Source organism: Brassica oleracea, chromosome C4 (assembly GCF_000695525.1).
Source record: "Brassica oleracea var. oleracea cultivar TO1000 chromosome C4, BOL, whole genome shotgun sequence".
Classification (NCBI taxonomy): Eukaryota; Viridiplantae; Streptophyta; class Magnoliopsida; order Brassicales; family Brassicaceae; genus Brassica; species Brassica oleracea.
In genome coordinates, this window is record NC_027751.1 from 37,333,661 (window position 1) to 37,355,999 (window position 22,339).

Below are 22,339 nucleotides of genomic sequence, written 5' to 3' on the forward strand. Positions count from 1 at the left end.
TCCTCGTTAATTTTCCTCGTTAAGCTTGTGTTTTTTTGTAGTGATCGTTAAAATTTAAACATATGAACACGTGGAGACGTCGAGCCAAGATCTTATCCATGTGGTTACTCAATATACTCGTGTACATGAACATGATGTACATAACCAAAAAAATGCAACATGTTGTTTGTTTACTTTATCCGAATGAATCAAAATTTAACACGAACATGATATACATCTCCAACTCTATCCGAAAGAATAAAAATTTACATAATTAAACCAATTTAGACTTTGCTTTGAATTCTCTTGTGGTATAAATTTTGTGTATATATATTCACCATTTGAACATACAATGTTGAAACTTGTAAATCTATTTTACAAATTCATAAATGTCTAATTGAATATTGCACCATGGTAAAATGTACATGTTGATATTGGTAAACAAGTGTACATGTAGATATGTTTATTGTTGAGATACTTATAATATTTCAAAATGTACATGTCGATATTGGTAAATAAGTGTACATGTGGATATTAAATCTTGGTGTACACGCGGATAATGTACACATCACCTAACCTCATGAACTTTATTTAGTATCAGTGTATCCATCATACTCCATCAATTAAATATATGTTTCAGTGTATAATTACGTTTTAACTGGTTTTTTTACATATAAAAAATATTCGAATAAATAATACTATATCATAAAGAACCACATAATAATGAAAAGAATCTAACAAATAGGATATGAGAAATAGTTTCCATGGGAAGACGGGTTAAGTATCATTACTTCAATGTACACATAGATATCATTTACAACTATGTACACGGATATAGTTACAACAGTGTACAAAATGATATCTTTACAACAATGCATGTACACATCGCTAAAGCCTACAACCACTATGCAACCTATCTTTTATGAGTAAGAATTTTGTAAATAACTTGTCTTCTTCCTTTTGGGTTACAGAAAACTCTGCAACTTTCTATTCGAGCTGCCATCAATTTCTTTTGACTTAATCATTATTCTCTTTGCAATTGCAACACAAAAACTTACAAATCTTATTTAGATTAACCAATAAACAATTAAAGAAACAAGATTTATATAAAAAAGAGCTTTTAACTGATTATAACCAACACTTTTTGTCCATGCCCACAAAGTGTTTATTCCTTGATTTTCAGCCACCACTGCTGCATTTTCAAACACATGTAAGAGAGTTACGACACAGTGACAATGTAGATGACTAGATCTTGTTTCCGGCAAAAGCTTGTCGACTTTCTCTTATGACTCTTCACAAGAGAGGAGGACGAGCTTTTTTCTTTTGTCATTAAAAGCCTCTTCATTCTCTTTTGCCATTAAAATCATTGTTTTCGAGATTTCTATGGAGATTTTTCTACCATTAAAAGTTATTTCTCTACAAAATAAAAAATTGTGGAATCTATTTAGTTTCAAGAAAGAACGTAGTTAGCTTGTAGTTGTGAAAAACTACTCTAGTAACATAAACTATATTTTAATGTCATAAAAACTCTTAAACTGTCTCGTAGTGAAAATAAATCTATTAATTATTATTATTATTTTTTCAATTGACAAATATTTAGTAAATATCATATTTTTATATATTTTTGTTTTATTTTATAAAAGACTTGCGGGTTTATTATTATTTTTTTTTTCAATTGACAAATATTTAGTAAATGTCATATTTTCATATATTTGGGTTTTATTTTATAAAAGACTTAAACTTTTTATCTTTATTTATCGTATTTCATTTTAAATGACTATTTATATATAAAAAATTTCTTTAATGAATTAAGTTGGTATAACTCTGATAAATTAATTTTATTATGTGATTAATATTTTAATAAAAAAATATATAATTCAATTTTTTTTATGAATGCTTAAATTATATTAAGAAAATAAAAAAATAATAATTAATAATGGTTGAAAAAAAAATTATTTGAACTTGGACTCAATGGCCCAAAGGAAAAAAATATGTGAGAATTGGATCTGATTTCTTAATCGGCCCAAATGGCTCAAGAGATATCTGATGTGGGCTGGATCCGAAAAAAATGACTCAATATAAATGTGTTATTAATATTATTTGATTGTCATTAATGAAACATACAATGTTAGTAAAGAAAATGTTAGTAAGAAAAAAGAGAACGCTAAAGTAAAAAATACAATAAAATTCTGCTTTAATAATATAGACTCGTGGTCGTGACGCCGAAAGACAGGTGAAACTCATCTCCGTCACATAATTAAAACTCAGGGAGTTGGGGGAATAAAAGACGATCTGGCCCATCTTCAAATGCGTACAAAAACAGTAAATCCAAGAAACTGTATATAATATGTATTCTTATTTACTCTTTTCAAACATAAATATGTAATACTAAGACCATGATTATCCCCGTTTCTAAACTGGGTTTTTAAAGAAAATAACTCATTTAATTAAATGGAAACTAAATATAATGCATATTACCGATCTTTAAGTTACGACTTTGGTGACCGATTTTTAAGTGGGTTTTAGAGTTACGTGTCACCAAACCATTGATTCTATTTTTTTTTCTTTTCTATTTTCTCTCTTTTTTTTCTTTTCTCTCGTCTTCTCCGTCTCATCTTTTAGCATCGACACATCTCAGCCTTCGTTCTTGACATCGAACAACAATTCTTGTCTCCTCAACGTTCCTAATTCCGACACAAACCCTTTCGACAATGCCTTTGACTTCGGTTCTGATTCTTGTTTCCTCAGCCAAGGTTTTGGTTTGTTGACACAGTTGAGGAACAGGGATCTGAGCTCTGTCCCTGACTTCTTATCTTCTCCGGAAAACAACAACTCAACGACGTTATACGGAGGAGGAGGTGGATTCACTCCTTCGGACTCACAAGGCTTCACCAGTCTTGCGAAAGTTTTGAAGCCTTTAGAGGTGTTAGCATCCTCTGGTGCACAGCCTACTCTGTTCCAAATTACTTCCAGATGCCTGCAAAGAAGGAAGAAGCTTAATGATAGGCTTTATATGCTTAGATCAATTTTCCCCAAGATCAGCAAAGTAAACAATCACGTTTCTCTTTATCTCCTTAAGGTCTTTATTCTTTTGCTTTGTTGTGTTGTTTCTGATAAGCTTTGGTTTGGTTTGGTTTGGTTTGATGGATTTGCAGATGGATAGAGCATCAATACTTGGAGATGCAATTGATTATCTAAAGGAGCTTTTACAAAGGATCAATGATCTTCACAACGAACTTGAGTCAACTCCAACTCCACCTGGATCTTTGCCTCCAACTCCATCAAGCTTCCATCCGTTAACACCTACAACACATACTCTTTCTTTCCTTGTCAAGGAAGAGTTGTGTCCTTCATCTTTGCCAAGCCCCAAAGGCTAACAAGCAAGAGTAAGGCTTAGACCTTTTTTTCTTTTCTTTTTTCATGGTTGAGACATTTACCCTTTTGTTTATATCCACATGTTGAGGTTAGATTAAGGGAAGGAAGAGCAGTAAACATACATATGTTCTGTGGTCGTAGACCTGGTCTTTTACTCGCTACCATGAAAGCCTGGGATAATCTTGGAGTGGATGTTCAACAAGCTGTGATCAGTTGTTTCAACGGGTTTGCCTTGGATGTGTTCCGTGCTGAAGTGAGAATACTAGCATCATCATATACTTTCAGTTTAAACAGTTTGAGGTTTTTTACAAGAGTTTAGTTGTAACATGTTTTCCTTTTCTATAGCATGTTCTGTTTTATTTGCTTTACCAATGTGACAAGAATTTATTTGTTACTTTCGGTTCCTGGTAGTTCTGGATAAGCATCTTATTGTATCTCTTTCCGTTCTGGAAGAGTTATGTTTGTTTGTATGTGTTGTCCATATGTGTGCATGAGTTGTTATGTTTGTCACGAGTGTTATATTTATTACTTTGTATGTGTTGTCCGTATGTGTGCAAGTCAAGAGAAGTCACGAGTGTAATGTTTGTTTGTATGTGCTGTCACTATGTGGGCAAGTCAAGATTTTTATTCAAGTCACAAGCATATGGTTTTGGTTCTTCTCTCTTGCTCTGTATATGAGGATTTTATTCACAAAGCATTTTATTCACAAAGTCAGACGCCTTATTATAAGTCGTCTAATAAGTCGTCCAGATGGAAGACTTTCCAGACGACTTAATTAAGTCGTCCGATAAGTCGTCCAGCTGGGAAGACTTTCCAGACGCCTTATTATAAGTCGTCTAATAAGTCGTCCAGATGGAAGACTTTCCAGACGACTTAATTAAGTCGTCCGATAAGTCGTCCAGCTGGGAAGACTTTCCAGACGCCTTATTATAAGTCGTCTAATAAGTCGTCCAGATGGAAGACTTTCCAGACGACTTAATTAAGTCGTCCGATAAGTCGTCCAGCTGGGAAGACTTTCCAGACGCCTTATTATAAGTCGTCTAATAAGTCGTCCAGATGGAAGACTTTCCAGACGACTTAATTAAGTCGTCCGATAAGTCGTCCAGCTGGGAAGACTTTCCAGACGCCTTATTATAAGTCGTCTAATAAGTCGTCCAGATGGAAGACTTTCCAGACGACTTAATTAAGTCGTCCGATAAGTCGTCCAGCTGGGAAGACTTTCCAGACGCCTTATTATAAGTCGTCTAATAAGTCGTCCAGATGGAAGACTTTCCAGACGACTTAATTAAGTCGTCCGATAAGTCGTCCAGCTGGGAAGACTTTCCAGACGCCTTATTATAAGTCGTCTAATAAGTCGTCCAGATGGAAGACTTTCCAGACGACTTAATTAAGTCGTCCGATAAGTCGTCCAGCTGGGAAGACTTTCCAGACGCCTTATTATAAGTCGTCTAATAAGTCGTCCAGATGGAAGACTTTCCAGACGACTTAATTAAGTCGTCCGATAAGTCGTCCAGCTGGGAAGACTTTCCAGACGCCTTATTATAAGTCGTCTAATAAGTCGTCCAGATGGAAGACTTTCCAGACGACTTAATTAAGTCGTCCGATAAGTCGTCCAGCTGGGAAGACTTTCCAGACGCCTTATTATAAGTCGTCTAATAAGTCGTCCAGATGGAAGACTTTCCAGACGACTTAATTAAGTCGTCCGATAAGTCGTCCAGCTGGGAAGACTTTCCAGACGCCTTATTATAAGTCGTCTAATAAGTCGTCCAGATGGAAGACTTTCCAGACGACTTAATTAAGTCGTCCGATAAGTCGTCCAGCTGGGAAGACTTTCCAGACGCCTTATTATAAGTCGTCTAATAAGTCGTCCAGATGGAAGACTTTCCAGACGACTTAATTAAGTCGTCCGATAAGTCGTCCAGCTGGGAAGACTTTCCAGACGCCTTATTATAAGTCGTCTAATAAGTCGTCCAGATGGAAGACTTTCCAGACGACTTAATTAAGTCGTCCGATAAGTCGTCCAGCTGGGAAGACTTTCCAGACGCCTTATTATAAGTCGTCTAATAAGTCGTCCAGATGGAAGACTTTCCAGACGACTTAATTAAGTCGTCCGATAAGTCGTCCAGCTGGGAAGACTTTCCAGACGCCTTATTATAAGTCGTCTAATAAGTCGTCCAGATGGAAGACTTTCCAGACGACTTAATTAAGTCGTCCGATAAGTCGTCCAGCTGGGAAGACTTTCCAGACGCCTTATTATAAGTCGTCTAATAAGTCGTCCAGATGGAAGACTTTCCAGACGACTTAATTAAGTCGTCCGATAAGTCGTCCAGCTGGGAAGACTTTCCAGACGCCTTATTATAAGTCGTCTAATAAGTCGTCCAGATGGAAGACTTTCCAGACGACTTAATTAAGTCGTCCGATAAGTCGTCCAGCTGGGAAGACTTTCCAGACGCCTTATTATAAGTCGTCTAATAAGTCGTCCAGATGGAAGACTTTCCAGACGACTTAATTAAGTCGTCCGATAAGTCGTCCAGCTGGGAAGACTTTCCAGACGCCTTATTATAAGTCGTCTAATAAGTCGTCCAGATGGAAGACTTTCCAGACGACTTAATTAAGTCGTCCGATAAGTCGTCCAGCTGGGAAGACTTTCCAGACGCCTTATTATAAGTCGTCTAATAAGTCGTCCAGATGGAAGACTTTCCAGACGACTTAATTAAGTCGTCCGATAAGTCGTCCAGCTGGGAAGACTTTCCAGACGCCTTATTATAAGTCGTCTAATAAGTCGTCCAGATGGAAGACTTTCCAGACGACTTAATTAAGTCGTCCGATAAGTCGTCCAGCTGGGAAGACTTTCCAGACGCCTTATTATAAGTCGTCTAATAAGTCGTCCAGATGGAAGACTTTCCAGACGACTTAATTAAGTCGTCCGATAAGTCGTCCAGCTGGGAAGACTTTCCAGACGCCTTATTATAAGTCGTCTAATAAGTCGTCCAGATGGAAGACTTTCCAGACGACTTAATTAAGTCGTCCGATAAGTCGTCCAGCTGGGAAGACTTTCCAGACGCCTTATTATAAGTCGTCTAATAAGTCGTCCAGATGGAAGACTTTCCAGACGACTTAATTAAGTCGTCCGATAAGTCGTCCAGCTGGGAAGACTTTCCAGACGCCTTATTATAAGTCGTCTAATAAGTCGTCCAGATGGAAGACTTTCCAGACGACTTAATTAAGTCGTCCGATAAGTCGTCCAGCTGGGAAGACTTTCCAGACGCCTTATTATAAGTCGTCTAATAAGTCGTCCAGATGGAAGACTTTCCAGACGACTTAATTAAGTCGTCCGATAAGTCGTCCAGCTGGGAAGACTTTCCAGACGCCTTATTATAAGTCGTCTAATAAGTCGTCCAGATGGAAGACTTTCCAGACGACTTAATTAAGTCGTCCGATAAGTCGTCCAGCTGGGAAGACTTTCCAGACGCCTTATTATAAGTCGTCTAATAAGTCGTCCAGATGGAAGACTTTCCAGACGACTTAATTAAGTCGTCCGATAAGTCGTCCAGCTGGGAAGACTTTCCAGACGCCTTATTATAAGTCGTCTAATAAGTCGTCCAGATGGAAGACTTTCCAGACGACTTAATTAAGTCGTCCGATAAGTCGTCCAGCTGGGAAGACTTTCCAGACGCCTTATTATAAGTCGTCTAATAAGTCGTCCAGATGGAAGACTTTCCAGACGACTTAATTAAGTCGTCCGATAAGTCGTCCAGCTGGGAAGACTTTCCAGACGCCTTATTATAAGTCGTCTAATAAGTCGTCCAGATGGAAGACTTTCCAGACGACTTAATTAAGTCGTCCGATAAGTCGTCCAGCTGGGAAGACTTTCCAGACGCCTTATTATAAGTCGTCTAATAAGTCGTCCAGATGGAAGACTTTCCAGACGACTTAATTAAGTCGTCCGATAAGTCGTCCAGCTGGGAAGACTTTCCAGACGCCTTATTATAAGTCGTCTAATAAGTCGTCCAGATGGAAGACTTTCCAGACGACTTAATTAAGTCGTCCGATAAGTCGTCCAGCTGGGAAGACTTTCCAGACGCCTTATTATAAGTCGTCTAATAAGTCGTCCAGATGGAAGACTTTCCAGACGACTTAATTAAGTCGTCCGATAAGTCGTCCAGCTGGGAAGACTTTCCAGACGCCTTATTATAAGTCGTCTAATAAGTCGTCCAGATGGAAGACTTTCCAGACGACTTAATTAAGTCGTCCGATAAGTCGTCCAGCTGGGAAGACTTTCCAGACGCCTTATTATAAGTCGTCTAATAAGTCGTCCAGATGGAAGACTTTCCAGACGACTTAATTAAGTCGTCCGATAAGTCGTCCAGCTGGGAAGACTTTCCAGACGCCTTATTATAAGTCGTCTAATAAGTCGTCCAGATGGAAGACTTTCCAGACGACTTAATTAAGTCGTCCGATAAGTCGTCCAGCTGGGAAGACTTTCCAGACGCCTTATTATAAGTCGTCTAATAAGTCGTCCAGATGGAAGACTTTCCAGACGACTTAATTAAGTCGTCCGATAAGTCGTCCAGCTGGGAAGACTTTCCAGACGCCTTATTATAAGTCGTCTAATAAGTCGTCCAGATGGAAGACTTTCCAGACGACTTAATTAAGTCGTCCGATAAGTCGTCCAGCTGGGAAGACTTTCCAGACGCCTTATTATAAGTCGTCTAATAAGTCGTCCAGATGGAAGACTTTCCAGACGACTTAATTAAGTCGTCCGATAAGTCGTCCAGCTGGGAAGACTTTCCAGACGCCTTATTATAAGTCGTCTAATAAGTCGTCCAGATGGAAGACTTTCCAGACGACTTAATTAAGTCGTCCGATAAGTCGTCCAGCTGGGAAGACTTTCCAGACGCCTTATTATAAGTCGTCTAATAAGTCGTCCAGATGGAAGACTTTCCAGACGACTTAATTAAGTCGTCCGATAAGTCGTCCAGCTGGGAAGACTTTCCAGACGCCTTATTATAAGTCGTCTAATAAGTCGTCCAGATGGAAGACTTTCCAGACGACTTAATTAAGTCGTCCGATAAGTCGTCCAGCTGGGAAGACTTTCCAGACGCCTTATTATAAGTCGTCTAATAAGTCGTCCAGATGGAAGACTTTCCAGACGACTTAATTAAGTCGTCCGATAAGTCGTCCAGCTGGGAAGACTTTCCAGACGCCTTATTATAAGTCGTCTAATAAGTCGTCCAGATGGAAGACTTTCCAGACGACTTAATTAAGTCGTCCGATAAGTCGTCCAGCTGGGAAGACTTTCCAGACGCCTTATTATAAGTCGTCTAATAAGTCGTCCAGATGGAAGACTTTCCAGACGACTTAATTAAGTCGTCCGATAAGTCGTCCAGCTGGGAAGACTTTCCAGACGCCTTATTATAAGTCGTCTAATAAGTCGTCCAGATGGAAGACTTTCCAGACGACTTAATTAAGTCGTCCGATAAGTCGTCCAGCTGGGAAGACTTTCCAGACGCCTTATTATAAGTCGTCTAATAAGTCGTCCAGATGGAAGACTTTCCAGACGACTTAATTAAGTCGTCCGATAAGTCGTCCAGCTGGGAAGACTTTCCAGACGCCTTATTATAAGTCGTCTAATAAGTCGTCCAGATGGAAGACTTTCCAGACGACTTAATTAAGTCGTCCGATAAGTCGTCCAGCTGGGAAGACTTTCCAGACGCCTTATTATAAGTCGTCTAATAAGTCGTCCAGATGGAAGACTTTCCAGACGACTTAATTAAGTCGTCCGATAAGTCGTCCAGCTGGGAAGACTTTCCAGACGCCTTATTATAAGTCGTCTAATAAGTCGTCCAGATGGAAGACTTTCCAGACGACTTAATTAAGTCGTCCGATAAGTCGTCCAGCTGGGAAGACTTTCCAGACGCCTTATTATAAGTCGTCTAATAAGTCGTCCAGATGGAAGACTTTCCAGACGACTTAATTAAGTCGTCCGATAAGTCGTCCAGCTGGGAAGACTTTCCAGACGCCTTATTATAAGTCGTCTAATAAGTCGTCCAGATGGAAGACTTTCCAGACGACTTATAATAAGTCGTCTGCGCAGTCTTTTGGATTGAAGTAAATACCTGACTCAAGATAGCAGCTTTCATTGATCTGCGGCCTCTGCTGCCCTCGTAAGCCAGTATCGGTGGAGACGGACTGTCTGCTCTGGGACCACCAATACTAGCACCCAATTCCGGCATAGCTGTGTACGTCTAGACCTGAAGAACTTGTATAAACCCATCCACGGTGTAACAGCCAGCAATTTCTTTGTTCCACAAAGAGTCCATCAGCACCTTAAACGCGACTCTCCCCCATGGATAATTCTCAAACCGTTCTAAATCCATCACTAGCCTTGCCAGAGTAGATCGTGTAGCGGTTGAAAACTTTCTCCCTTCAATGAATCCAGTGAAGATGGAGAGGTACGCGAGCCGCTTGCGATCTTCCCTGGACCAATCCCCGCATCTCTTCAGTGCTGCTATTATCTGATCAGTAGTTGGCCCAGCTTCCAGATGAACTCCCAGCATCCCCCAGAAAGAAACCATCTCTGGGGTAACGTCACATTTTGGTGTCTCAAGGTCCTCGATGTACTCGCAGTTTAGACCAGTGAGGTTTTCAAACTCTAACAGTGAAAACCTCAAAGGTTCTGGACCAACGAGAGACCACATCTCATACTTCTTCTTAATGTCCAGCTTGAAACTGAGCATGTAGTGAACCAGCCTTGAAGCCCAACCAAATCCCTGCTCCTTGAACTTGATGAAAACTCCCAAACTCGACTCCTTGAGCTCTTCAAATTCGTCATCAGTAAGAGCTTTCCTAAGAGCAGTATGCAACTTGCTGTTATCCGTATGATACGAAATGCTATTGTGGGCTTCTGGTTCTTCCCCTGATGTGTATAACCTACGGGGGAGTTCTGGAATATCCATCCTTTTTGTCTGCAAAATAATCAAAGACAACAATATAAGTCCAGACGACTTAGTAGACGACTTAAATTACTTACAAGTCTTCCAGTCGCAGAAGGAGTTGGAGTACTCGTCATTGCGGTTATAGATCTGAAAAAATAAACGTGAAACGGTGAGAATGAGTAAATTGATAGAGACAACGTTTTATGTTCATCTTTTCCTCGAGATTGATGACTTAGCGGCGTTAGGGTTTACAGAGAAACGGCGCTAAGGTTTACAGAGAAGAAGCGGCGGCGCTAGGGTTTAGAAGAAGCGGCGGCGCTAGTGTTTAGAACGTTGGTGACCACGGTGGCGAGGGCGACGGTTTGTTCGGAAATAGTGGAATCGGCGGCGCTAGGGTTTAGAGGAATCGGCGCGGCTAGGGTTAGAAGAAGCTGCGGCGACAACGGTGAGAATGAAGTGAGATAGATAGCCGATGTTGAGAACGATGGTTTGTTCGGAAATCGTGGGAATTCGAAATCGCCTTTGAGAGAGAACTGTTAGGGTTTCTGAATTTCGCGAAAAATGAAACAAAAAAAATAAAAATCACCTTATATATTGGGTAAATAATCCGGTTAGCTTTAAAATTACATTGGTAAACTTTAAGGTTTGGTCCGGTTTAGACGACTTATTCTGGCTGATAATGTACAACAGACGACTTAATATTTAGTCGTCTGTTTTCAGACGACAAAATATTAAGTCGTCCTAGACCCTAAAATGAACCCCTAAACTAAAATGACTAGATTAACTAACTAACCACGTTATAAAATCAAGTTATACTTAAATAGTGTTTACTATACACAGAAATGAACATGCATAAGTAATTTTAAAAATTTTCAAAAACGGTTTTAATGCTTTCCAAAATCTAACCCTAAGAACACATACAATACTACAACATATGTTGATGAAACATAAACTAAAGAATATCATGACTCACTACTTTCACTCATCTATGCTGAAAACAATTGAAATTTGTTATATCTTAATTTATACCTCCTAAGACATATGTTAATTACATAATTCCCATTTTTCACTTATCAAAATATTTTTTACAAAATTTTTAAATTATGTTTAAGACTAACTGTCCAGACGACTTTCAGTTAAGTCGTCTGGACGACTTATTTTCAAGTCGTCTAAACAGACGACTTGCGAGGGGTAGAAACGTAAAAAAAATTCCGTTTTCTTGTTTGGTCACAAGGGGATAGTTGTAATTTCAATAGCCTTTTAGGTTACTTTTGCCTTTGACCCAAATTGGGGTATTGTTTTGGGTTTGACTCCAAGTTTTGAGTCACACTTGGCAATTCTCCCTTCTTCTCATCAAAAAAGACATTCTACAAAGTAATCGACAAACAGTCTCCTTCATCACAGCTGAAAACTGATTTGGTTGAACATATATGGCGTAAATTTGGACGTGATGGAGACAACAACTGAGCTCAGATGTTTCTTTCAAATTATCCTCGTTTAATTTATTAATCTTTGTTTTTATTTTAAAATCTATGTTTAAAATGCTATCTTTTAATATGTTTTATTTAATAAATAAATTTTATCTTTAAAAAAATTAAATAATTTTTTAAGAACCCTTAATTAAGAAACTCCCATTGGAGCACAAAATCTAATAGTTTCTTAATTAAAGTTCTTATGTACAATTAATTACTTAAATAATCATTAAAAAACCCAAATGAGTTTATAGGGTTAATCATGCTCTAAGAGTGTTTTCTTGTTTTTTCTTTATCAAAAGTGTATTCTTGTTTAAGCATAAATAATACAAGAAAAAAAAATACAGGAATTCTTAGAGGTATATCGGTCTTTTAATTTGCAGTTCAAAAAACAAAACAATCTTTTAATTTGCCTACAGTTATGAAAAGTAATTAAAGGATTTTCACTTGAATCCAAGATATCTTCATGATAATGCTTCATCTTCTTTGTTCTGTGTAACAGAAGTGACTGCTCAGAATCAGTATAAAACCCAAAGCTCAATATCATTGAACCAATCACACGCACTGCCCACAACTAAAGGCTTAAACAATGATACAGACCGGACCCTTCAAATTCAGATCAAATGATGTATGAAAGAAACATAGTGTTATTTACTGAGCTTAAGCTAAGGCAAGAGTCAGTAATCAAACTGAGTTATAAGGCTTCAGGCCTCACCAAGTATCTGACTGAAGCGAGTGAAATTCTCGGTTTAAGCTTCCATGAATTCAGGTCTTTTTCTGCAAATAGACATACTAACGGCTGCTGAGCTTAGCATTGCACATAAGTTGTAGAAGAACACTATGTTTATTTCTTCAGGGTATATCTCCTTTGATCTGAGTCTGAAATCATGTCCAGCTGCCGAATTTAGCTCAAACTTTTTGCACTACTAACAAACGTAAAACTTGTCTTTCTTGAACTATATGAAGCATATACTGTATTGTGAAGCCAACAAAAGGCTTCCAGTGATCCAACTTGACTCGAATGAAGTGAAAGAAGAAGCATAATATATAAAGAACAATAATTAGAGCACCAGATATATACACTATAATGCTAATGATCTTAGCTTATGTTGCAGAGATTCTTTACAAGGTAATTAAATGTACAAAATAAAATTATATTGGGGACCATATTGTCTCTTAATGGCTCCATATCCATGGAAAAGTACTTCACTTGCATCAGTCACATCTCAATGATGAGGCTTCATCTTCTACGGTGTGTGTAACCAACAAAGGTGACTTCTCGGAATCAGCTACATTTCTGGTTGAATCCTCTCTTGCTTTTCCCCAAATCACAGTGTAGAACCCACAGCTCAAAACCACTGATCCTATGACACTGCACACAACACACATATTGTAAAATTTATATTACCATTTATACAGAGGCATATAAGGGAACTATGGAGACCACCACATAACTCTCTTAGATGTCATTCCATGGATCCCAAGCTATAGAGGAAGAAGGTGAAAAATAATGGTACCTCCCAAGGTGAAGTGCATCGCCGAGGAAAATAGCAGCCACTACAACCGCAATAACAATAGACAACGGCTTGAACAAGGAGATGTAGACTGGACCCTTCATATGCAGACCCCATGTGTGTATAACCGTGCCCAATGATGAAACTAACCCTCCCTAAAAACAGAGCCGTTAATCCGTTATACTTGCTGAACTTAAAATATAAAAGATCATACAAGGTCTGGATTCTCACCGTGTACATGACTGAAGCGAGTGGGACACCCGGTTTAAGCAGAAAGGAAGTCAAATCTTTTTCCGCAAGCATACAAACAGGTGCTGAGATTATTGTTGCGGATAAGATGTATAACAAAACTACGGTTGTTTTTTCAGGGTACACCTCCATGACCTGAGTCTGATATCATATAGAGCTACCAAACTTAGCAATGAGTTTTATGTGTGAAAAGCTGAAACTCATTTAGACCAAAGTCTTTTCGCATACCTGAAGAATATACCATACTGAAACAAGCAAGTACTGTGTAACGAGCAGAACGCCTCCTATAATCCAACTTGAATCAAAAGAAGTCAAATCCTGGTAAAGCGAAACGGTAGCTTCCGAAGATGTAAGAGATGCAGAAGAGAGAAGTTTTGGGCCTTTATATAGCACAATAACCAAAGCACCAGATATAGATACTATAGTGCCAATGACTTTGGCCTGACTCGCAGAGCTCTTTAACACTATCCGTTCCATCCTTTGTGAGTCACCAAAGGAAGCAGAAAGTTAACTTAGCAGCCTAGATTACTTTCCCTAAAGAGAAACGAAAAAGAAGGAGGTGGAACCTGAAGATAACAGCGAGGGTGAAGGTAAAAGCTGGCGTGAGGGTGCTGATAGCAGAGGCAAGAGTAGGATTACTATATTCTACTCCTTTACAGCCAGATAGCATCGACACGAACCCGACAAGCGCAAGCAAGAAAATCTTGAAGAAGAAAAGTGCTTTGGCTGAAGGTAACCTTCTTGACCTGCACATATCTAAATTGTGTTCACATTCTTGAGAATGGAAGAAAGAAAGAGTGGGTGAGGAGATCAAGTATACCTCCCAAAGATGAGGGACAGTGGAAGGACAAGTGCAGCAACAACATAAGTGTAGAAGACAAAGACATAGAAGCTCAATCCTCTCAAGGACGCAGCCTTGAACAGTGTGGTCGATCCAACAGTTACACACTCCACTGCTACCATTACAACAAATGGCACAACATCTCTGTTAATGTACCTCCACGCCACTCTCCCTTCTCTCATGATATTGAAATTTTGATATCAAGATTTAAAGAAAGTCTCTGAAGTTAAAGTGAGCAATAACCATGTGGGTCTTTAGTGACGACAAAAATGGAAATATTCGAAACGTTACCGACGCCTCACGCCACAGAGATCATATCCCAATTAATCTAGGGACCCACCACAAGGAAGAAACTTTCCCATTATAGGCTTTATAGCTACACTTTAATCAATTTATTAGAACATTCTTCTCCAATGCAGTGTGTGATTGGATAAATGTTTTTTTTTTTTGGAACACTGCATTCATAAATCACGGCAAAATGTTTACTCTCAACTTTTTGTTACTCCAAATCCGACTGAAAAAATATCAATCAAGTGGAATACTATTTTCACCTATTTACTCTTGTTACTATACAAAAAGGAAAAAACACACACACAAGTTTACTCTGAGCTTAGTTAAAGTAAAATAATTTACTCTATTTTCCTTTTTATTTCTTACTTTTCTTCCGGCTGTTTCCCACCTTTTTTTACTCCATATTACTCCCACTAATACCAATCAAACTCGTAAACTAGTAACGGATGAATTCAGTTCAAAAAAAAAAAAAACTAGTAACGGCTGAATAACTAAAATAAAAAAACAAAATTCCAGGAACTAGTATTTTCTCCAATATTTATTTATCACGTGAAAGTTTAAAATTTTGCAATTTATAAAAGTTACAATCTCTTTATTTTGAAAATTTGAAATAACAGAAGAAGTTTTGTGAAATAAATTTATTTTATCCGTAGTTTCATTTAAATTATCATACTATTGTACAAAAATCGTAATATTAACAAATTCATTTTTGTCAAAGAAAAGTTATCAACAATTGTAAGAAGCTAGTCGATATTTATTAGCTAATCTCTCATCTGGAATAAATTAACTAAATTTACTCTAAGTGTGACTTGAAATATAGAAGTAGAAACCGGGTAACTCTATTTTGATTGTGCTATTTAGGAAAACTGTAAGAGATTTAGTACCTCCCAAAGTGAATTTCCGATGTGTGTATAGACATGACAATAGACGATGGTTTGACCAAGTAAACGTAGACTAAACACTTCACATTCAGATCCCATGTGTGTATAATTGTGCCCAATGATGAAACAAACCTCCCTAAAAGAGAGTATTAATTTCTGAGCTTACAATATTGTCACTACCAGTTGGAGCAACATCCATGGTTTACTTCTCGCCTGAAGAGAGGGAAAGACCTGGTTTAAGCAGACAAGTGTTGCACATAAGAAGAATACAACAATTATTTCTTCAGGGTATACCCTGCATGATCCGAGTCTAAAATCATATTTGAGCCACTGAATTGAGGAAAGTGTCACCACAAATTCAAAGCGTCATTTTCGGGAACTGTTATGTACCTGAAGAATCAAACAGATTGAAACAAAGCAAAAACTGTGCAGCGATGAAAAGGATTCCAGTTATCCAACTTGACTTATATAAACTCAAATGCTGGTAATGTGAAATGGTAGTTGATGAAGCTAGAACTTTTGGGACCTAATAAAGAACAACAACCATATAGATACTATCCTGTCAGTGAGCTTAACCTGAGTGGCAGATCTCCTTAACACGATTTTTTCCCTCCTTTACGAGTCATCCAAGGAAGCAGGACCAGTTAAGAGTTAAATGATCGGCTGATGGTAAGCAAAAGTTATCTTGGGCATTACCCCGAATTCAGAAGGCTTGAGATTTGATATGGTTAACAAGTGTGGAATCACTTCATTGTTAATCTACAGATTACTTTCCCGAAACCAAAAAGAAAGAGAAGGAGGCGTAACCTGAAGATAACAGCGAGGGTAGCGAGGCAAGCATTGGGGAACTATATTTTATTCTTTTTACAGCCATCTATCACTGACATGAACCTGTTCCCTCCAAGTAAAAGAAAAACGAAAAACAGGAAAGGAGAATCCTGAAATGGCCATAACTCTAGGAATATATAATTAGCCGACAAGAGCAAGTAAGAAAATTTTGAAGAAGACATGAGATTTGGCTGAAGGTAGTCTTCTTGACCTGCACATTGTGAAATATGTTCACATTCTTAAGAAGTTTATAAGGATTTGGCTGAAGTTGATAAAAGAGACCAAATACCTTCTGAAGATGAGTGAAAGTGGAAGGACAAATGTAGCAACGACATAGTTTTAGAAGACTGAGACATAGAAGCTCAATCCTCTTAGGTCGCAGCCTTGAACAGTGTGTTAGATCCAATCCAACCCTGACACACTCCACAACGACCACTGCAGTGAGAGGCACAACATCTCAGCAAAAGCATCTACACGCCACTGTCTCTTCTTTTGCTCCTCTTTGCCATAAGATATGATGTTCATACTTCCAAAAAATCTAAGAAGTCTCAGTGACTTCATATGCAACCCATAGGAATTAATCCCACCACGTTTCCTAAATGCATACCCCCAAACTTGACCAATAACTCAAATATTTATGCTACAGGGTCCCAAAGAAGACATAAACTTAATCCTGCAGCTGAAGAATATCCCAACTTCCATTTAAAAATTCGTTTAGGTAACTTTGTATTGTTAAACAGAAGATTGTTCCTCCCATGACAGATATGATGTCTAAATTCCAACAAACTCTCCAATGAGATTAAAGTGGGCACATAAGCAATCATTGGGTTGGTGGTCAGTAGCATCATGCTTGCTAAATGGTTCATTATTTTAATAATAAGCGACGACTTGACCAAATACTTCACAAAAACAACTTGACCAATTACTTCACATCACACTGTCACCTATATGATTGATTGATTGATTTCTAGGACAGGCGACGTTGCATTCATGTCTCAGACAAACACTCGTTAGGATTTTGATCATATTAGTGTTACTTATATTGCCAAATTCGGATACACACCTCTCTCCCTACTCATTTACTCTTGACTCTAACACACTCCTTCAGCTTCTCCAGTTCCAAGAGGAGCGACGAGTTGCCTTGGCAAGCCTCCTTCAACACCTCCATTCTTCTCTCCGCCTCCCTCTTCTGTGATTCTTCTTCTTCTTCCACTTCCATCGCATCTGCACACCCTTTACTATAATACCCCAGGAGATCCACCATCATCCCCTGAAACCACATTGCATTTCACGTTTCAGCAAACCATCTTTTTCACTCCTCAAACATTGATTTAAGGGGGTTTCATTTTACCTGTCGATGCTGCTTTCTTGACAAATCTCTCACCAGAGTCCTTACAACCTTATTCCGCATGGATCCTTCTTCTTCTTTATCCTTGTTGTCCCCGTTGCAGAACAATAGAGATGAAAACTGATGTAGAACTAGCGTAAAGGCTACTGATCCTCGCGCCGCAGCTCTATCCAGTGCTCCACAAGTCCATGACTTCAAGTAAGCCTCAAGGACTCCCTCGTTCTCCTGTCAATCAACAATCAATCTACGATGCCATTTGTTCAAACACTATATATATTGATGCAAGTTTACCTCAGCCGGTTCGAGGTATCCTTGTGCTTCTCCCAAGCATTTGTCTAGACTCGGCAACAGCTCAAGAACACGGGCGTTGGAGAGTGCAGTCCATGCCGAAAGCCGAACAGAAGGTTCCACACATTGATGCAAGTAAATCGACATCTGTCGCCCATACAGCACGTCCCCATACGACACCGCAGCGTATTGCTCCACCAGCATCTCCAGAAATGTAGAGTAACTCTCGAATACGTCAGACTTGAACCTCAGGAGGAGCTCAGTTTCACGGCCGCTACTTTGCCTCTTTTCATCCAGAACTTGTCCATAGAGCTCCTGGAGATACCTGTACAAGTCCCTAGTGTTCTTGTCTTCGATGATATCCATTCCAGCAAGCAGCACGGTGGACAAAGCGTGGAACTTCCAAACCAACGGTACACTCGAAACAGGAGACGGAACCGTTCCCAACCCAGACGCTGACTCAAGTCCTGCAATAAAGAAAACTCCTGCTTTTGCAACTTCAAGCAACTCTGTTGGTTCTGGATCCTCTGCTGAGGTTTTACCAACGTGGACTGCTGAGATGGAGCTGAGGAACCACTGTGGAGGTAGGGGCAATCTCTGGTGAGCCCACTTTACGATAGGGGAGTCTGATTTTTGGTCCTCGGTTGGCATTTCACCTTCCTCATGTATAGTCTCCAGACCAACCGCAACTTTCTTGGAGTCATTCTCGGGTTCAGATTTTCTCTTTGGATGTAACCATCTACGCTTGAAGTGAGAAGTCAGAACATTGCTAATACGATCATAATCCCCTTCATTGCATTTCCACTCAGACGTTACGGCTCTCTTGTTTGAGTTGATACAGCAGGCCAAGTGCTCTAACGCATGCGGTCCAAGGACATAGTCCAAGGCCTTCTCCACAAGTAAATGATCCCTTGGACCTGCTATCAAGCACATAGCTAGAGCGGAGTTCATCTTATCCATCAAGAGAACAGATCCCTGCGAGTCCAGTTGAGAGATGTGAAGAAAGAGACTCAAAAGACCCGCGTCAGCTTGTGTCAACAGAACTCTCGTTGACCAAAACCCACCGCCGCTAGCTCCCCAACCAAGTCCCACCCCAGGAGCTAGTCCACCTCGTTTATGTATCTCAATGGATTGCATGATGGGCCATTCTGATGCAACGTAATCTCTAAAAGAGCTCCACACCGATGCTAGGTCACCGAGAGACTCTGTGAGTATTCCTTTAGCAAGCACGGAACCATCTCTAATGGACTCGCTTCCCTGAGGAGTTTCCATCTTGGATCTTGCTGATTCTATCAGAGTTTGGATGGACACAATGTTCCGCGTCAACCCATGAAGGCAACTTACAGAAGCTAAAGCTAGTTCCTCATCTTGAAGATTTTCTCTTAGCAAACACAAAAATTCCATAAACGAGGAACACTTGGAAGGGTCTTTTGCAACGGCAAAACTAAGAAGCTTGTGCTTGATGATGGTGAGACCAATCTTTGGAACAAACTCCGGCAGCCATGGGAGAGGCTCTTCCTCCCCGTGGGAAGATATTTTATCAAGAACTTTGGAAATTGTACGAATGACACCCGAATACAACCACAACAGGGAAGTAGTGGACACAGAGACACTTTCAATTCCTCTCTCCCACTCGAGTAACTCAGGGGCCAACATTATCCAGCTCAGTGCTGTATCAATCATAGGACTAACATATCTCCAGTCCCAAGCCCCAGATTCATTCCCTCGAATGTTTTGTGAGTACAAGCTAGGAAGTGTTCCAGCAAAAGCCTCAAGGACCAGGTAAGCCTCCTTTGACACAGAAGCAAACTCGCGGATTAGATTATTCTCCTTGAGCTTTTCAAATGATGGGCAGCTCAACCACAAGCATAGGGCTGGGAACAGCTCTGGGTACTGAGATATGCAGCATCCACTTTGGATACAGACCTTCAAAAACCGGAGTTGTTCAACCATCAAATCAGATGAAAGCTTGCACTTGTGCTTCCCTAACTTCACCCATGAATCAAGAGAGGAGGTGAACTGAAACAAATGCCAAGTGACTTCATTGAATGTCCCATTCTTCACAAACTCCATGCATGTCCTTTTGTCATACCGGGCCAAGACCTTAGTGAAATCAAAAGGAGGGAAAAAACAAACAAAGGTTACAATAGTTGTAAGGATTAATAGCTTAACGAGGAACGAACATAGCAAGTTTTGTCAAAGGAGGACCAGTATTACCTTTAAGAGGCGCACGGAATAGATCTGAGAAGGAAGAACGTCCATTCTCTTGTTCAACTTGAATCTTTTCACAATTGTTTGCACAAATTTCGGATACTTCAAGATTGCAGTTGTGCATTTTGGAGAATGTCTTGCTATCGCAATAGTAACAGAAATTAGGCATTCTTCGAGCGCTGCTATTGCTTCTGTCTGAAATCATGAATTATATAAGCCACCAGTTAAGCAACACAACGAGGTAACAAATATATATAGAAAGTGATCTGACCTCGAGAAGGTGATAAATTCTTGGAAGGATATCCATTCTGACAAGACCAGCTGCAACATCTTGTCCGGCCACAAAAACATCTTTCTGGATAGTGTCTGTATCTTCAGTCCCGTCATCCATGATTTCTTCACGGAAAGGAACAATATTGGAGGGCTTGGCGCTGTACTTCCAGAAGCAACCAGGGAGGAGGCCAAGATCAATCTCCGGCTTACCCCTGAACACAGGAGCCGTGAACATGTCCTTTCCGCATGGTCCCATGTTCTGGAAACAGAATTTATTAGTTTGATCATATTGTCTAACTTCTTTGAACATAGAAAGAGTAAACTAATACCTCCATGAGATCAAAGAAGTTCTCATTAAGAGAACAGCTGAGTAGACACTGAATCACCTTTGCACATGCTAGAACAACAGAGGCATGGTTGTCATCAAGAGCCATCCTTCAAAAAAGAAAAGAAACATTTCTTAATAAGAAAGGAACAATATGCGAGTTAACTTCACACATAAGTATGAAACTGTTACCTCAAGGCTAAGACAAGGCCAGGTTCTGGTCCGAGGGCATAAGCCCAGATGGCTTCCCAATCAGTGGATTGAACCTTTTGCTGGCCGATTCCGCTTTGACAAAGTTTGTACAAAGCTTTGTCGAGTAGAGACGCAAGCAGATTCAAAGCAAGGCATCTTTGCCCCGGAATCTGACATATCAAATCCATACAAAATAAATGGAAGCTAAAAATGAATATCGACCGTTCTTTATAATGGGGAAGGAAGGAAGGAAGGAAGGAATCATACCACACTTCGGGTAAGTGCAATAGCTTCTTTGATGGTGTAGCCTGCAGCTCCAGGGTCCCCCTCAGTTCTCAAGAAGTCACGTTCACCGGCAGACATATTTACACCTGTAAACTCTCAAAAAACGTGTAAGAAGAAGAAAGCTTAAGATTATTTTGTCAATCTTGGATTGATCTACTCACCAGTTTCAGGTGGTGGGACAAGAACATTTTCTAAGACATTGCCGTCAAAACAAAATCTCAAGTCCCTAACAGCCTCAACCCTCTCGGTCCATGTATCCCAGAAGAAGCCTTGGGAAGCTGAAGCTACACTTGCTTCTTTTGGTATTGCTGTCACTTGAGAGGAGGGGGATGGAGTAACAGCCTGCTGACCACCTTGTGGTGAGTGAATATCAGAAGGACCCTCCTCGGAAACCTCAGGAACAGAATGCTTTGGCTTCTTGAGTTTCTCCTGGCCTCGTTTCTTGAGAAATGTTACTAAAGCAGGCTTCATCTTCTCATATAACTCAGCCTGTGCCTCTACAATCTCTTCGTGTGACATTGTCTGCAACCGTGCGTAGTTCTCTGCATTCATTAAACCTTCTTCTTCGTCGTCTTCTTCCTCGACAATAGGGACTTTAGGTTGGGCTCTGCTCCCCACATGCTACAAAAATAAAAAAAGAATAGAAGAAGCCATCAACACCCAACAAGATGAAACCTAAAAGGGGAAAGTGGGGATTTGGGCTTACGGGTCCGTGAGAACGATGACGAGCCACCGGAAAGGGAAGACGGGAGGGTTTGGGAGGCAGCGGCTTGTTCTCCGGAAAACCTTTCTCAACGATGCTCCCGACGAGGCTCGAAAGTGGCGCCATGGGGTTAACTCGTCCGCTACTTTGCTCCTTCTCCGTCATCTCTAAACCCTACTTCTCCTCTTCTCTTCTCTTCTGTTCTGTTCTGACTTCACCTAAAATGTTTTTTTTTTAATTAATACTAGGTTCTATTTCTATAGTGACAAGGAGAAAGTTAAATTTTGCAGGAAAGCCCCCTATATAATCCATTAATTATTATTAAACCTATACATGACTACTACAT

At 39.8% G+C, this 22,339-nt stretch overlaps 2 protein-coding genes and 1 pseudogene across 2 annotated transcripts; 1 reads left to right on the top strand and 2 right to left on the bottom strand.

Moving 5' to 3' along the window:
• The first annotated feature begins 2,690 nt into the window (after nucleotides 1-2,690).
• On the top strand, nucleotides 2,691-3,673 carry LOC106338813 (annotated as a pseudogene).
• Nucleotides 3,674-12,807: 9,134 nt separating this feature from the next.
• LOC106339383 (WAT1-related protein At5g40230-like) lies at nucleotides 12,808-14,609 on the bottom strand. Its single transcript, XM_013778181.1, has 6 exons — nucleotides 14,348-14,609; nucleotides 14,094-14,273; nucleotides 13,756-14,005; nucleotides 13,510-13,668; nucleotides 13,282-13,433; nucleotides 12,808-13,136 (listed from the first exon to the last, which is right to left on the bottom strand). The coding sequence occupies exons 1-6, from the start codon at nucleotides 14,548-14,550 to the stop codon at nucleotides 12,980-12,982; spliced, it is 1,101 nt and encodes a 366-aa protein (XP_013633635.1). The 5' UTR covers nucleotides 14,551-14,609; the 3' UTR covers nucleotides 12,808-12,979.
• A 2,624-nt stretch (nucleotides 14,610-17,233) lies between these two features.
• LOC106341595 (transcriptional elongation regulator MINIYO) lies at nucleotides 17,234-22,207 on the bottom strand. Its single transcript, XM_013780323.1, has 10 exons — nucleotides 21,997-22,207; nucleotides 21,452-21,911; nucleotides 21,273-21,376; nucleotides 21,006-21,175; nucleotides 20,818-20,923; nucleotides 20,487-20,747; nucleotides 20,222-20,410; nucleotides 18,008-20,107; nucleotides 17,720-17,941; nucleotides 17,234-17,638 (listed from the first exon to the last, which is right to left on the bottom strand). The coding sequence occupies exons 1-10, from the start codon at nucleotides 22,156-22,158 to the stop codon at nucleotides 17,444-17,446; spliced, it is 3,969 nt and encodes a 1,322-aa protein (XP_013635777.1). The 5' UTR covers nucleotides 22,159-22,207; the 3' UTR covers nucleotides 17,234-17,443.
• Nucleotides 22,208-22,339: the final 132 nt, after the last annotated feature.

Excerpts from the sequence above, each read along its gene's own strand:
- LOC106339383 (XM_013778181.1), bottom strand. The coding sequence starts at position 14,550 with ATGAGAGAAGGGAGAGTGGCGTGGAGGTACATTAACAGAGATGTTGTG. Across the intron at positions 13,669-13,755 it reads CAGTATGGTATATTCTTCAG|ACTCAGGTCATGGAGGTGTA; the intron begins GTATGCGAAAAG and ends ATATGATATCAG. Across the intron at positions 13,137-13,281 it reads GATGCACTTCACCTTGGGAG|TGTCATAGGATCAGTGGTTT; the intron begins GTACCATTATTT and ends TGTTGTGTGCAG.
- LOC106341595 (XM_013780323.1), bottom strand. The coding sequence starts at position 22,158 with ATGACGGAGAAGGAGCAAAGTAGCGGACGAGTTAACCCCATGGCGCCA. Across the intron at positions 21,377-21,451 it reads TGTCCCACCACCTGAAACTG|GTGTAAATATGTCTGCCGGT; the intron begins GTGAGTAGATCA and ends GAGAGTTTACAG. Across the intron at positions 20,108-20,221 it reads ATTCCGTGCGCCTCTTAAAG|GTCTTGGCCCGGTATGACAA; the intron begins GTAATACTGGTC and ends GATTTCACTAAG.